Source organism: Oncorhynchus kisutch, linkage group LG13 (assembly GCF_002021735.2).
Source record: "Oncorhynchus kisutch isolate 150728-3 linkage group LG13, Okis_V2, whole genome shotgun sequence".
Lineage (NCBI taxonomy): Eukaryota > Metazoa > Chordata > Actinopteri > Salmoniformes > Salmonidae > Oncorhynchus > Oncorhynchus kisutch.
Window position 1 is genome coordinate 10506923 of NC_034186.2, and position 16392 is coordinate 10523314.

Genomic DNA, 16392 nt, shown 5'->3' on the forward strand with positions numbered 1-16392 from the left:
TTAACACTGGTGTGACAAGGAAATACCTTCACACCCATTCTAGAGAAAGGCTGAAATAATGCCACCTAACACACAGTGGTAACCTTATCCTCCCTACTCCAGTTCCAAGTATAGGCTGAAAGGGGATTGTTGTTCTGATGAACTCAAACGTATAATGTGTGAAACAGTGTGTTGTGTTTTGCCTAATAGTATTGTATGTCAAATCAAATTTTATTGGTCACATGCACATATTTAGCAAATGTTATTGCGGGTGTAATGAAATGCTTGTTTTCCCAGCTCCAACAGTGCAGTAGTATCTAACAATTCACAACAATACACACAAATCTAAACGTAAAATAATGGAATTAAGAAATATATAAATATTAGGACGGCAATGTCGGAGTGGCATAGACTAAAATCCAGTAGAATAGAATACAGTATATACATATGAGATGAGTAAAGCAGTATGTAAACATTGTTAAAGTATGTGTGTGTGTTGTTGTGTCACTAAAGTAGTCATGTAGGATATGCCTGGCTTGTACTGTTACTGTAAACCTGGGTTACCCTCTTTCCATAACATACACATATAAATGCATATTTACTGCAGACTTGTGAAAAGCCGTACACATTTTCCCAATGACATTGTACTTAGCGTGTGCTCTCCTAATGAAAGCATTAGTTAGTGACATACATACACTGTCTGGATTTTGATTCATGGATGCTGTTGTTTTTTTCACAGACTGGGTGGAGTTCAGCCCATATGAGATTGGAATGGCAAAGTACGGAACGTTCATGACCCCTGACCTTTTTGGAAGCAAATTCTTCATGGGAACCGCTGTGAAGCGGTATGAGGAGAACCCACTACATTTCCTTATGGGTAGGAAAACACAGAATATCCCTGGCACTTCCTCATGGCACTTACTCAAGAGATGAATTAAATGATAAATGGTCAAACATGACATTTATGATTCATTACATTGTATTGATGTTGTGGCTTCTCTCTCTAGGGGTGTGGGGCAGTGCCTTCTCCATTCTCTTCAACAGAGTTCTGGGGGTGAAAGACACAGTCGGGGGGAGCACCATGGAGGAAGAGCTTGGTAAGAAACCACACACACTTCCCTTTTAACTCCAATCCTAACCCCAACCTCTTGTCTGAACCCTGACCCCAATGAAGTCATGCATCCCGTGTAGATATAGTACCAAATCCTGGTCTCCTCCACAGTTAATACATCACGTACACCCAGGGCTGTAAGTGGGACCAATACAATGAATTAATGCCACATGGGGCCTCATTCTGGAGTACTTGGAGATTCTAGTATTTGCGTGTGTAACAAATGATTGGGAATTATCAAACTGTCGCATACAACATATATACGTAAACATGTTTTCATTGATAAATCAGAGCCATACTATATTTCTGCTCTCGTAAACAAGCGTTACAATCCCGCCTGAAAAACACCCTCCATTCACCTTTTATAATAACAAGAACACCCTCATTTTCTGTATGATGCGGAGATGTTGGAACTGGGCCATGACAGTTTCTAAGAAAGCACAAGGGCAGCAAATTTGATCACATTTCTGTAGAAATGTGGGCAGAATGTTTCAATCTTTTGTAGTGACTATAGCCTACAGTGTATGCCAAACACTGGTCGTGCGTTTTGCAAGATTGATTGTCTATCGAACAATTTAAAAGTGAATCCTACCTACAGCCTAATATTTGTTCTGTAAACCAGTCACATCAGAAAAGGAGAGACATGCCATTTAATATGATTATAATTTAGGCATTTATAATAAAAGTAAAATAAATATATTTGACAACATGCTGCTATGCGATCTTCTTACGAACGGCAAATGGATCTGTTTTATCAATAGGCCTACCTTTTAATGTTTTTATTAGCCTCAGTTGGTAGAGCATGACGCTTACAACGCCAGGGTCATGGGTTTCGATTCCCACGGGGGACCAGTATGAAAAATGTATGCACTCACTACTGCAAGGTGCTCTGGATAAAAGTGTCTGCTAAATGACTCAAATGTAATATAATATAAACACCTACATTTTCCCCAAAATGCAATGCAGTAGATCAACCACTCAAAGTTCTACATACTCATGGTCTGAGATTTGCGTGGAGATACGCACACTTTCCCGTGAAGTTTAGAAATACCAACCTTTGCGGGGAAACTGTCACACACAACAAGTCTTTTTTTGTGTGCACGCACCTTTGATAAATGAGGCCCCTGGAGTTGAGATTTGATGTATTTAATAATTGTTGTCATGATAAGGCTTTGCTGTGCCGTTGTTTTCCGAGTGACAGATTCGTTAGCGTCATGCTTGCACCATTAATACAGGGAACACTGCTTGTTTCTAGCCCAAACAGTTCAAAAGATCCGACCCATATTATCGGCACAACTTTTTTCTCTTCCTGTCACAGTTTTTGGGGTTGTGCGCATTTTACATTCACAAATCATGTCGTGGGCCGTTCTATAAAACTACTAGCGCATCGACGTCGTTTACACTTTGTCGTCTACCTCATTGGCTAGCTAGCTAACAACCTGGTAACTTTACCTGCATATCCTAACATTTGGGGGCACAGAAAGGAAGGGACAGGAGCATAGCAATTAATGAATGACAGATGACTTGCACTTGACGCTCTTAAAAAGATTCAATGTAATGCATCTCAATAGGAAAATAGTGCTTTTACATGATGTAGAAACATAACATTCCACAAATAACATTTTAATTTCAATTATAGATATTTGTATCAGCACTCTTTATAATAAACATGTATTTACATGGTTACATAATGTATTAGTTTCTTGGGCACAATATACACTATACAACAGTACAGTATGTGGACACCCCTTCAAATTAGTGGATTCGGCTATTTCAGCCACACCCTTCGCTGACAGGTGTATAAAATCGAGCACACAGCCCTGCAATCTCCATAGACCAACATTGGCAGTAGAATGGCCTTTCTGAAGAGCTCATTGACTTTCAACGTGGCACCATCATAGGATTCCACCTTTCCAACAAGTCAGTTCGTCAAATTTCTGCCCTGCTACAGCTGCACCGGTCAACTGTAAGTGCTGTTATTGTGAAGTAGAAACGTCTCGGAGCAACAACAGCTCAGCCGTGACGTGGTAGGTCACACAAGCTCACAGAACAGGACCACCAAGTTCTGAAGTGCGTTGCCCTTAAATATCGCTGTCCTCGGTTGCAACACTCACTACCAAGTCAAAGTTCCTCTGGAAGCAACGTCAGCGCATGAACTGTTCATTGGGAGCTTCATGAAATGGGTTTCCATGGCCGAGCAGCTGCGCACAAGCCTATATCACCAAATGTGTCGGCTGTAGTGGTGTAAAGCTCGCCGCCATTGGACTCTGGAGCAGTGGAAAAACGTTCTCCGGAGTGATGAATCACGCTTCACCATCTGTCAGTCCGACGGACGACTAATCTGGGTTTTGCGGATGCCAGGAGAAAGCTACCTGCCCCAATGCAGTTTGGTGGAGAAGGAATAATCGTCTGGGGCTGTTGTTCACGGTTCGGGCTAGACCCCTTAGTTCCATTGAAGGGAGATATTAACACAACAGCATAAAATCAATCAATCAATCAAATGTATTTATAAAGCCCTTTTTACATCAGCCGATGTCACAAAGTGCTATACAGAAACCCAACCTAAAACCCCAAACAGCAAGCAATGCATATGTAGAAGCACGGTGGCTTCAGGAAAAACTCCCTAGAAAGCCAGGAACCTAGGAAGAAACCAGGCTCTGAGGGGTGGCCAGTCCTCTTCTGGCAGTGCCGGGTGGAGATTATAACAGAACATGGCTAAGATGTTCAAACGTTCATAGATGACCAGCAGCATCAAATAATAATAATAATAATCAGAGTGGTTGTAGAGGGTGCAACAGGTCAGCACCTCAGGAGTAAATGTCAGTTGGCTTTTCATAGCCGAGCATTCAGAGTTAGAGACAGCAGGTGTGGTAGAGAGAGAGAGTCGAAAACAGCAGGTCCGGGACAAGGTAGCACGTCCGCTGAACAGGTCAGGGTTCCATAGCCGCAGGCAGAACAATTGAAACTGGAGCAGCAGCACGACCTGAGGGACTGGGGACAGCAAGGAGTCATCAGGCCAGGTATTCCCGAGGCAAGGTCCCAGGGCCTAGGTCCTCCGGTAGGAGAGGGAGAGAGAGAGAATTAGAGAGAGCACACTTAAATTCACACAGGACACCAGATAAGACAGGAGAAATACTCCAGATATAACAGACTGACCCTAGCCCCCCGACACATAAACTATTGCAGTATAAATACTGGAGGCTGAGACGGGAGGGGTCGGGAGACACTGTGGCCCCGTCCAAATATACCCCCGGGAAGGGCCAACCAGGCAGGATATAACCCCATCCACTTTACCAAAGCACAGACCCCACACCACTAGAGGGATTTCTTCAAACCACCAACTTACTACCCTGAGACTAGGCTGAGTATAGCCCACGAAGATCTCCCCCACATCACAAACCCAAGGGGGGCGTCAAACAGGAAGATCACGTCAGTGACTCAACCCACTCAAATGACACCCCCCTCCTAGGGACGGCATGGAAGAGCACCAGTAAGCCAGTGGGTCAGCCCCCGTAATAGGGTTAGAGCCAGAGAATCCCAGTGGAGAGAAGGGAACCGGCCAGGCAGAGACAGCAAGAGCGATTCGTCGCTCCAGTGCCATTCCGTTCACCTTCACACTCCTGTGCCAGACTACACTCAATCATATCCTGTACTCTTCCTGTACTGAAGAGATGAGTCTTCAATAAACACTTACTACGCCCCATCCCAGCATGTCCCGAAACACTTCGTTGATGAAGGTCTGGAAGACTGAAGGAGCATTAGATAGTCCAAAGGGCATTATGAGATACTCGTAAAAAGTGATAGTGGTCTCCCATTCATCGCCTGCACGAATGCGCACCAGATTGTAGGTGCCCCTCAAGTCCAGCTTTGCGATGTATTGCACCCCGTGTATTTGTTCGATGATGGTTGGGATGAGGAGTAAAGGATAGCTGAACTTGACGGTGGCCTTGCTCAATAATCAATGCAGGGGCGCAGTCTCCCATCTTCTTAACAAAAAAGAAGCTTGAGGAGGCTGGTGACTTAGAGGGATGGATAAAACTCTTCTGGAGAATCTCCTGTACATAGGTCTCCATGGCCTCGGTCTCCGCATAGGAGAGGGGATAGACATGTCCTCTCGGTAGGGCTGCATCAGACAACAGGTCAATGGCACAGTCCCAGGGGCGATGGGGAGGCAGGGGTGTGGCCTGGGTCTTAGAAAAAAACCCTGTGCAGATCCTGGTACTACTCCGATAAATCCACTTGAGGAGCACAGTCTGGTCTTTTCACCGTAGTGGTGTTGACAGACACCGTGAGACAGCTCCCCTGACACTCCTGCGACCAACCCAACACTCTCCTCTCGGACCAGGAAATAACCGGGATATGCAAACTCAACCAGGGGAGACCTAAACCGTGCCGAGCCCACCTCCATCGGCTCTGGCCACGGAGCTGATGTAGCCATGGGCTGCGCATTCTGCAAGATTTACTTCGGGACCGTAGGAGGTTGTCCAATGCTGATGAGCTGGTCGAGTGACAGGTTGTCATCATGGCAGGCTAACTCGGTCTGGAACTCAAGGGCGAACTCCGAGGCGGTCCTATCTCCCTGGCGTAGTCGGGGTACACTTTCACCCCCTTCTCGGCCCTCCACAGGATGATCAAACACAGAGTGGAAGAGGAGGTTGATGCGCTTGTAGGACGACCTCGGTTCCGTCTGCCTCCCAGACTGCGGCACCTCAGTCCAGAGCCCGTCCGGTCAGTGCTGAGAGGATGGTGGCAACCCTGTCTCTTCCGGAAACAGCCTCGGCGTAGCGAGGTCGCATTGTAGAAGGAAACCCTTGCATCTTGCTGGCTCGCCGTAGAAGCGCTGCGAGAGGGACAGGGGTATACCGCGGACCGGCTCCGATGGAACGGAGGTAGGTCGAGGTGTGGAAGTTGGTACCAGAATCGGTGCTGGAGATTGCACGTTCCGCTCCAAGTGCAGGATGGTTGCCAACACACTGTCCATGGCGATACCGAGTCTGGAGAGACAGTCCTCGTGGTGCTGTACTGTGCCTACAATGGTCGCCATCTCGGCCTTTCCTGCTGTCTCCATTTGTTGGTCGGTTATTCTGTCACGCTGGTATAAAGGATTTGGAGACAGGCGCAAGAATACATAATAAGGGTTTTTTAATACACCCAAAACAAACACGTATACAAAATACTGGGGTGTACCCAAACAAACGAGCGAGGGTAAAGCTCGTAGAACGACACGGAACGAGACCCTTAATACACAATGCACAAAAGACACAGCCCAGAAGCTGAAACAACGCAGAGTTACTCATACGACCAATGGACATGGGAACAATAACCGACACGGACAATGGGGAATGGAGTTTAAAAATATATATATATATTTTTTTTTTACCTTTATTTAACCAGGTAGGCTAGTTGAGAACAAGTTCTCATTTGCAACTGCGACCTGGCCGAGATAAAGCATAGCAGTGTGAACAGACAACACAGAGTTACACATGGAGTAAACAATTAAGAAGTCAATAACACAGTAGAAAAAAAAGGGGAGTCTATATACATTGTGTGCAAAAGGCATGAGAAGGTAGGCGAATAATTACAATTTTGCAGATTAACACTTGAGTGATAAATGATCAGATGGACATGTACAGGTAGAGATTTTGCTGTGCAAAAGAGCAGAAAAGTAAATAAATAAAAACAGTATGGGGATGAGGTAGGTGAAAATGGGTGGGCTATTTACCAATAGACTATGTACAGCTGCAGCGATCGGTTAGCTGCTCAGATAGCAGATGTTTGAAGTTGGTGAGGGAGATAAAAGTCTCCAACTTCAGCGATTTTTGCAATTCGTTCCAGTCACAGGCAGCAGAGTACTGGAACGAAAGGCGGCCAAATGAGGTGTTGGCTTTAGGGATGATCAGTGAGATACACCTGCTGGAGCGCGTGCTACGGATGGGTGTTGCCATCGTGACCAGTGAACTGAGATAAGGCGGAGCTTTACCTAGCATGGACTTGTAGATGACCTGGAGCCAGTGGGTCTGGCGACGAATATGTAGCGAGGGCCAGCCGACTAGAGCATACAAGTCGCAGTGGTGGGTGGTATAAGGTGCTTTAGTGACAAAACGGATGGCACTGTGATAAACTGCATCCAGTTTGCTGAGTAGAGTGTTGGAAGCAATTTTGTAGATGACATCGCCAAAGTCGAGGATCGGTAGGATAGTCAGTTTTACTAGGGTAAGTTTGGCGGCGTGAGTGAAGGAGGCTTTGTTGCGGAATAGAAAGCCGACTCTTGATTTGATTTTCGATTGGAGATGTTTGATATGAGTCTGGAAGGAGAGTTTACAGTCTAGCCAGACACCTAGGTACTTATAGATGTCCACATATTCAAGGTCGGAACCATCCAGGGTGGTGATGCTGGTCAGGCGTGCGGGTGCAGGCAGCGAACGGTTGAAAAGCATGCATTTGGTTTTACTAGCGTTTAAGAGCAGTTGGAGGCCACGGAAGGAGTGTTGTATGGCATTGAAGCTCGTTTGGAGGTTAGATAGCACAGTGTCCAAGGACGGGCCGGAAGTATATAGAATGGTGTCGTCTGCGTAGAGGTGGATCAGGGAATCGCCCGCAGCAAGAGCAACATCATTGATATATACAGAGAAAAGAGTCGGTTACATAAATTACATACTAATCAGGGGAAATGGGAACCAGGTGTGCGTAATCAGACAAGACAGTCCGTGGTTGAGGATAATGTTCCCAGTTCAGTGAAGCCTAGAAGGCCGGTGACGTCGACTGATAAACCGAATGAGCAGCAGTACTGGGTGGATCCGTAACAGATCCTTGGTTGGGGTCTAAGCAGATTGTTTGTTGCAATTGAAAATGTAATAAAATGGTGGTCTGATAGTCCAAGATTATAAGGAAAAAATATTAAGATCCACAATATTTATTCCACGGGACATAACTTGGTCCAGAATATGACTGTGGCAGGTCCAGAGACATGTTGGACAAAACCCACTGATGATGGCTCCGAATGCCTTTTGGAGTGGGTCTGTGGACTTTTCCATGTGAATATTAAAGTCACCCAAAAAATATTAATATTATCTGCCATGACTACAAGATCCGATAGTAATTCAGGAAACTCAGTGAGGAACGCTATGTACAGCCCAGGAGGCCTGTAAACAGTAGCAATAAAAAGTGATTGAGTAGGCTGCATAGATTTCATGACTAGAAGCTCAAAAGATGAAAACGCAGTCATTTTGATTTGGTTAATTGAAATTTGCTATCGTAAATGTTAGCAACACCTCCGCCTTTGCGGGATGCGCAGGGCATATGGTCACTAGTGTAACCAGGAGGAGAGGCCTCATTTAACACAGTCAATTCATTAGGCTTAAGCCATGTTTCGGTCAGGCCAATCACATCAAGATTATGATCAGTGATTAGTTCATTGACTATAACTGCCTTGGAAGTTAGTGATATAACACTAAGTTGTCCTATTTTGAGATGTGAGATATCACAATCTCTTTCAATAATAACAAGAATGGAGCAGGTCTTTATTCCAGTGAGATTGGTATGGCAAACACCGCCATGTTTAGTTTTGCCCAACCTAGAGCGAGGCACAGACACGGTCTCAATGGGGATACCTGAGCTGACTACACTGACTGTGCTAGTGGCAGACTACACTAAGCTGGCAGGCTGGCTTACCACCTGCTGCCTGGCCTGCATCTCATTGTGGAGCAAGAGGAGTTAGAGCCCTGTTTATGTTCATAGTGCTCCCGAGTGGCGCAAAGGCACTGCATCTCAGTGCTAGAAGTGTCACTACAGACCCTGGTTCAAGTCCAGGCTCTATCACAACCGGCTGTGATTGGGAGTCCAATAGGTCGGTGCACAATTGGCCCAGTGCCGTTAGGGCTTGGCCCGGGGTAGGCCATCATTGTAAATAAGATTTTGTTTTTAACTGATTTGCCTAGTTGGAAATCCTTCCCAGATGAGTTGATTCTGTTATAGCAGCAAGGGGGGACCAACCAAATATTAATTCCCATGATTTTGGAATGAGCTGTTTGACGAGTCCACATACTTTTGGTAATGTAGTGTATGCTTCAGAAGTACCTAGAATTCATATAGGTTATATTTTCTGGTGCTCCTAACTTTTTAAGGTTGGGAGCACTACTGCTACCATTGAACATGTTTAATTAAGAGCCCTGCGTACACCTTTCTAGTATCTACTTACAGTGCAGCTCATACAACATTGTCCCAGTGACTGATACCTTGAGGCACTTATTGTGCTAATCTCAAAGGCTTAGTTCCAATTTGATGTGTTAGCCCACAGTCCCCATTCCAATGTGTCGTGTCTGCTCTGCAAAACGCAAGCCAACTGCACCTCCCATTGTAGTCTGTTTCCTATTAAGCAGCTTTATGTGACACGCGAGTGACAGCTGTACCTGATGCCAACTCACATCACACCCGTCAATCGGTTCCAAAAATAACTTTCTCCTGGGTTTTCTCAGATGAGGGTGTGATTCCCTTCAATGGAAACAAAAATGATGTTCAGCTTCCTGTCACTATTTATAAAGGTTTATGAAGATGTTTGGTTAATGGGCTATTGAGGTTTGATTTGACCTTTTAACACACCAACACACACACACACACACCGGTCATTCACCAACACACACACACATACCGGTAATTCACCAACACCCACACCTACACAACAATACAGTACATACCAGCTTGCAAGTGCAGTGACTACACATATACTCCTACACACATTCCAAGAACTGACTGATTTATGTTATACGCAGATTATTTTATTGTGTTTGTTATGTAAGCCATTAGTTTATAGAAAGGTAGGGCCTAAACAATGGAAAGTGAATTGCGGTTAGGCCATGAGATGGTGACTGAAGACTTGGATGTGATTGAGGAAGATGTCCTTGTCTCTTCCCACAGAACAGATAAAACCTCAACACATCGTGGGGGAGGAGAGTATGGACAATGACGAGGAGCCTCGGAAAGGTGAGGACTACAATACCCATGAAGCACAACTATTCATAGGAAATTAACAGAATCCTGAACAAGTGTATGGTCTAATGGTTGGAACAAATCTCTGCAATGCATCAGCTTCTGTTGTGACATATTTAAACTGCTTCTGGGAAGTCACCGCCCCGACGCTGCATTTTTCATATGTTACGTCTCTTTCCTTTATTTAATTATAACACATTCTTATGTATGTATGCATAAATAAAGGTTACACATGCTGGAACATAAGTTGAGGTGAGTGCATCAGACTTAATTTCACCCCCTGGCAATTAAACCAACCGTGTTGCATCAGGTTCAACTAGCTGTCAGTGGTTGTTCTTAGCAGATGTAGCTAGCGTGGCTGTCTCTGTGCCCACATGAAAAAAATACTATTGTATACTTACTATGGTATAAATACTATAGTGAATACTGTTAAGTATTTACAGTTAACTATAGTATAAATACTGTCGTAAAATAAAGCTGTAGTATATAATATAGTAATTCATGTAGTGTTTTTGCAGATTGTAATATAGTATTTACTGTAGTGTTTTTGTTTTATTATCTTTGACATAGAAGTGGATTATTTCTCCTTCAGGAAACCTACTGGAGAAATACTAGAAGAGCACATTTTCTACAACCTGTAGGGAGTTAGGACTGGGTTCTGAACAGATAATTCAGAGATTCTGCTCTCTTCTACAACCTGTAGGGAGTTAGGACTGGGTTCTGAACAGATAATTCAGAGATTCTGCTCTTTTCTACAACCTGTAGGGAGTTAGGACTGGGTTCTGAACAGATAGTTCAGAGATTCTGCTCTTTTCTACAACCTGTAGGGAGTTAGGACTGGGTTCTGAACAGATAATTCAGAGATTCTGCTCTTTTCTACAACCTGTAGGGAGTTAGGACTGGGTTCTGAACAGATAATTCAGAGATTCTGCTCTCTTCTACAACCTGTAGGGAGTTAGGACTGGGTTCTGAACAGATAATTCAGAGATTCTGCTCTTTTCTACAACCTGTAGGGAGTTAGGACTGGGTTCTGAACAGATAGTTCAGAGATTCTGCTCTTTTCTACAACCTGTAGGGAGTTAGGACTGGGTTCTGAACAGATAATTCAGAGATTCTGCTCTCTTCTACAACCTGTAGGGAACACAATATATGGTCTGGCACAAATTGAGATAGGGGGAGGGGAATGGGCTGGTATATTCAAATTAAATACTGTAGTATTTAATATTGTTCAAAAAGTCTAGTGTTTTTGCGGACATTACTGTGGTATTTACCGGAGTGCTTTTTTTGTGGATAATACTATAAAATGTACTATAGTATTCTACAGTATACTACATATTTTATACAACATTTTAAGTACTACATGTTTGAGGGATACTACAGTGTAGTATAGTATTCTACATTATACTACAGTTTACTAAAGAATTCTATAGTAAGTACTGTAGTATTCTATAGTTAACTGTAGTATTTTTTTAATGTGGGTGTGGTTGGTAGATAATGGCTCTGATGATTTTTTTGTCTCTGTTAAACCTGTTGTGGGTCAAGAATGTGTGGGTGGCTAGCCTCTGAAGTGATCAATCTCTGTTTATATGTGGTAGGTGTTAGTGTTGTGGAGAGAGAGAGAGAGATAGAGAGATGTTACAGAGAGATGATAGAGAGAGATTATATATATAGAGAGAGATGATAGAGAAAGATTATAGGGAGAGAGAGAGAGATGATAGAGAGAGATTATATATAGAGAGAGAGATGATAGAGAACGATTATAGGGAGAGAGAGAGCGATGATAGAGAGGGAAGGTGCTTGGTCATGTGTAAGTAAAAAGGGCACAGGTACACATCTCCAGTCACAACTCCAGTCCTTGTACTATCAGACTGAATATACCTACTTTACAGTATATACTGTATGTGATAGTATTATACCTGGGTATTCAGGTGTGTGGACTGATTGATTGATCAGTTAGAGTTGAAGTCGGAGGTTTACATACACCTTAGCCAAGTACATTTAAACTCAGTTTTAAAAAATTACCTGTCTTAAGTCAGTTAGGATCACCACTTTATTTTAAGAATGTGAAATGTCAGAATAATAGCAGAGAGAATTATTTTTTTCAGCTTTTATTTATTTCATCACATTCCCAGTGGGTCAGAAGTTTACATACACTCAATTAGTATTTGGTAGCATTGCCTTTAAATTGTTTAATTTGGGTCAAACGTTTCGCATAGCCTTCCACAAGCTTCCCACAATAAGTTGGGTGAATTTTGTCCCATTCCTCCTGACGAGAGCTGGTGTAACTGAGTCAGGTTGGTAGGCCTCCTTGCTCGCACAAGCTTTTTCAGTTCTGCCCACAAATTTTCTATGGGATTGAGGTCAGGGCTTTGTGATGACCACTCCAATACCTTGACTTTGTTGTCCTTAAGCCATTTTGCCACAACTTTGGAAGTATGCTTAGGGTCATTGTCCATTTGGAAGACCCATTTGCGACCAAGCTTTAACTTCCAGACTGATGTCTTGAGTTGATGCTTCAATATATCCACATAATTTTCCTTCCTGATGAAGCCATTTATTTTGTGATGTGCACCAGTCCCTCCTGCAGCAAAGCACCCCCACAACATGATGCTGCCACCCCCACAACATGATGCTGCCACCCTGTGCTTCACGGTTGGGGTGGTGTTCTTTGGCTTGCAAGCCTCCCCCTTTTTCCTCCAAACATAACGATGGGCATTATGGCCAAACAGTTCTATTTTTGTTTCATCAGACCAGAGGACATTTCTCCAAAAAGTACGATCTATGTCCCCATGTGCAGTTGCAAACCATAGACTGGCTTTGCAGTGGCTTCTTCCTTGCTGAGCGGCCTTTCAGGTTATGTTGATTTTCGAAATAGTTTTATGTGGATATAGGTACTTTTGTACCAGTTTCCTCCAGTATCTTCACAAGGTCCTTTGCTGTTGTTCTGGGATTGATTTGCACTTTTCGCACAAAAGTACATTAATCTCTAGGAGACGGAACGCGTCTCCTTCCTGAGCGGTATGACGGCTGCGTGGTCCCATGGTTTTTATACTTGCGTACTATTGTTTGTACAGATGAACGTGGTACCTTCAGGCCTTTGGAAATCACACGGATGAACCAGACTTGTGGAGGCCTCCAATTTTTTTTCTGAGGTCTTGGCTGATTTATTTTGATTTTCCCATGATGTCAAGAAAAGAGGCACTGAGTTTTTAGGTAGGCCTTGAAATACATCCACAGGTACACCTCCAATTAACTCAAATGATGTCAATTAGTCTATGAGAAGCTTCTAAAGCCATGACATAATTTTGGGGAATTTTCCAAGCTGTTTAAAGGCACAGTCAACTTAGTGTACGTAAACTTCTGACCCACTGGAATTGCGATACAGTGAATTATAAGTGAAATAATCTGTCTGTAAACAATTTTTGAAAAATGACTTGTGTCATGCACAAAGTAGATGTCCTAACCGACTTGCCAAAACTAGAGTTTGTGGAGTGATTGAAAAACTAGTTTTAATGACTCCAACCTAAGTGTATGTAAACCTGCGACTTCAACTGTAAGTGCCAGGGAGAAAAGTCCAGATCTACAGGTGTGCACTTCAGATCAAGGACTATCAAGCACCTCTAGCTACCAAATATCCTGTAAGCCTACAAGTACATCCCATGTGCCTCTCTTTATCAACATTGTCCCCTTCTCTCTCCCTTGCATGTTTTCTGATTTCAATATCTCTCTCCTTTCCAGGAGGCAGTGAGAACCCGGATGATGAGTACCACCGCACCGCCCAGAACAGCTGGGTCCAGCGAATGATCACCTCCCTCTTCAGCGACTCATCCCTGTTCAACACACGGGAGGGGCGGGCGGGGAAGGTCCATAACTTCATGCTGGGCCTCAACCTCAACACCAACATGCCCTTCTCCACCTTCGGAGACTTCATGTACCAGAACTCCTGCGCCTCCGTCGAGGATGAGGTGGACGCTGTCACAGGTCAGATGTCAAATCTGGCGATCCAGGAGTTCTGGATGTAACACATTCTAGATTCTAGATTCCAGATATACAGTGGGGCAAAAAAGTATTTAGTCAGCCACCAATTGTGCAAGTTCTCCCACTTAAAAAGATGAGAGAGGCCTGTAATTTTCATCACAGGTACACTTCAACTATGACAGACAAAATGAGAGAAAAAAATCCAGAAAATCACATTGTAGGCTTTTTAATGAATTGGTCAATAACAAAAGTTTATCTCAATACTTTGTGATATACCCTTTGTTTGCAATGACAGAGGTCAAATGTTTTCTGTAAGTCTTCACAATGTTTTCACACACTGTTGCTGGTATTTTGGCCCATTCCTCCATACAGATCTCCTCTAGAGCAGTGATGTTTTGGGGCTGTTGCTGGGCAACACAGACTTTCAACTCCCTCCAAAGATTTTCTATGGGGTTGAGATCTGGAGACTGGCTAGGCCACTCCAGGACCTTGAAATGCTTCTTACGAAGCCACTCCTTCGTTGCCCGGGTGGTGTGTTTAGGATCATTGTCATGCTTAAAGACCCAGCCACGTTTCATCTTCAATGCCCTTGCTGATGGAAGGAGGTTTTCACTCAAAATCTCACGATACATGGCCCCATTCATTCTTTCCTTTACACAGATCAGTCGTCCTGGTCCCTTTGCAGAAAAACAGCCCCAAAGCATGATGTTTCCACCCCCATGATGTTTCCACCCCCCACAGTAGGTATGGTGTTATTTGGATGCAACTCAGCATTCTTTGTCCTCCAAACACGACGAGTTGAGTTAAAAAGTTATATTTTGGTTTCATCTGACCATATGACATTCTCCCAATCTTCTTCTGGATCATCCAAATGCTCTCTAGCAAACTTCAGACGGGCCTGGACATGCACTGGCTTAAGCAGGGGGACACGTCTGGCACTGCAGGATTTGAGTCCCTGGCGGCGTAGTGTGTAGGCTTTGTTACTTTGGTCCCAGCTCTCTGCAGGTCATTCACTAGGTACCCCCGTGTGGTTCTGGGATTTTTGCTCACCGTTCTTGTGATCATTTTGACCCCACGGGGTGAGATCTTGCGTGGAGCCCCAGATCGAGGGAGATTATCAGTCGTCTTGTATGTCTTCCATTTCCTAATAATTGCTCCCACAGTTGATTTCTTCAAACCAAGCTGCTTACCTGTTGCAGATTCAGTCTTCCCAGCCTTGTGCAGGTCTACAATTCTGTTTCTGGTGTCCTTTGACAGCTCTTTGGTCTTGGCCATAGTTGAGTTTGGAGTGTGACTGTTTGAGGTTGTGGACAGGTGTCTTTTATACTGATAACAAGTTCAAACAGGTGCCATTAATACAGGTAACGAGTGGAGGACAGAGGAGCCTCTTAAAGAAGAAGTTACAGGTCTGTGAGAGCCAGAAATCTTGCTTGTTTGTAGGTGACCAAATACTAATTTTCCACCATAATTAGCTAATTCATTCATTAAAAATCATACAATGTGATTTTCTGGATATTTTTTTCTCATTTTGTCTGTCATAGTTGAAGTGTACCTATGATGAAAATGTCAGGCCTCTCTCATCTTTTTAAGTGGGAAAACTTGCACAATTGGGGGCTGACTAAATATTTTTTGCCCCACTGAACCTGTTTGACTGTTGTTAGAGTCTAAATAAAGCAGATTCTAGATCCAGTAGAACTTGGCAATAGAGCTCTTGTTGGAGCTGTGTACTATTCAATAGACTTACAGTGGAGTTATTGAAAGGTTATGCTGGTGATTTTATTTAAGTCTGAGTGCATAATAAAACTGCCTCAATTACAGTACAGTTACAGTATAATAGCGTTACTAAATGCCAGGCTGTGTACAAATGGAAACCGCTATAGTATGACCATACACACACACACACACACACACACACACACACACACACACACACACATACCCAACCACACAAATTCCCTTACGCATTTCTACCTTAACACGTTCTGCAATTTATTCTGCATCGTATTCCATAACGTTCTCAGACCCCGATGAGTTTGCTGATATCTACGAGCCCCTGGACGTGAAGAGTAAGAAGATCCATATAGTAGACAGTGGTTTGACCTATAACCTCCCGTACCCCCTCATCCTGCGGCCGCAGCGTGGCGTCGACCTCATCATCTCCTTCGACTTCTCAGCTCGCCCCAGCGACTCCAGCCCGCCCTTCAAGGTCATTGTGATGACAAGCGCCACCTGCCAGTACTTCCTAGTTTTAAAATGTTTATGTGTTTATTTCATTTTATCATTGTCATTATTAAGGTGTTCGGATAAAAGTTTTAATAATTAAACTATGCAATAGTAAT

At 43.8% G+C, this 16392-nt stretch overlaps 1 protein-coding gene across 1 annotated transcript in view; it reads left to right on the forward strand.

Moving 5' to 3' along the window:
* Positions 1 to 16392, forward strand: part of pla2g4ab (phospholipase A2, group IVAb (cytosolic, calcium-dependent)) — a 64805-nt gene that overhangs the window by 27684 nt on the left and 20729 nt on the right. The window contains exons 11-15 of the mRNA XM_031785571.1: positions 719 to 856; positions 987 to 1076; positions 10004 to 10069; positions 13814 to 14056; positions 16075 to 16259. Of these exons, the coding sequence (XP_031641431.1) occupies positions 719 to 856; positions 987 to 1076; positions 10004 to 10069; positions 13814 to 14056; positions 16075 to 16259 (722 nt within the window). The remainder of the gene's footprint in view (positions 1 to 718; positions 857 to 986; positions 1077 to 10003; positions 10070 to 13813; positions 14057 to 16074; positions 16260 to 16392) is intronic.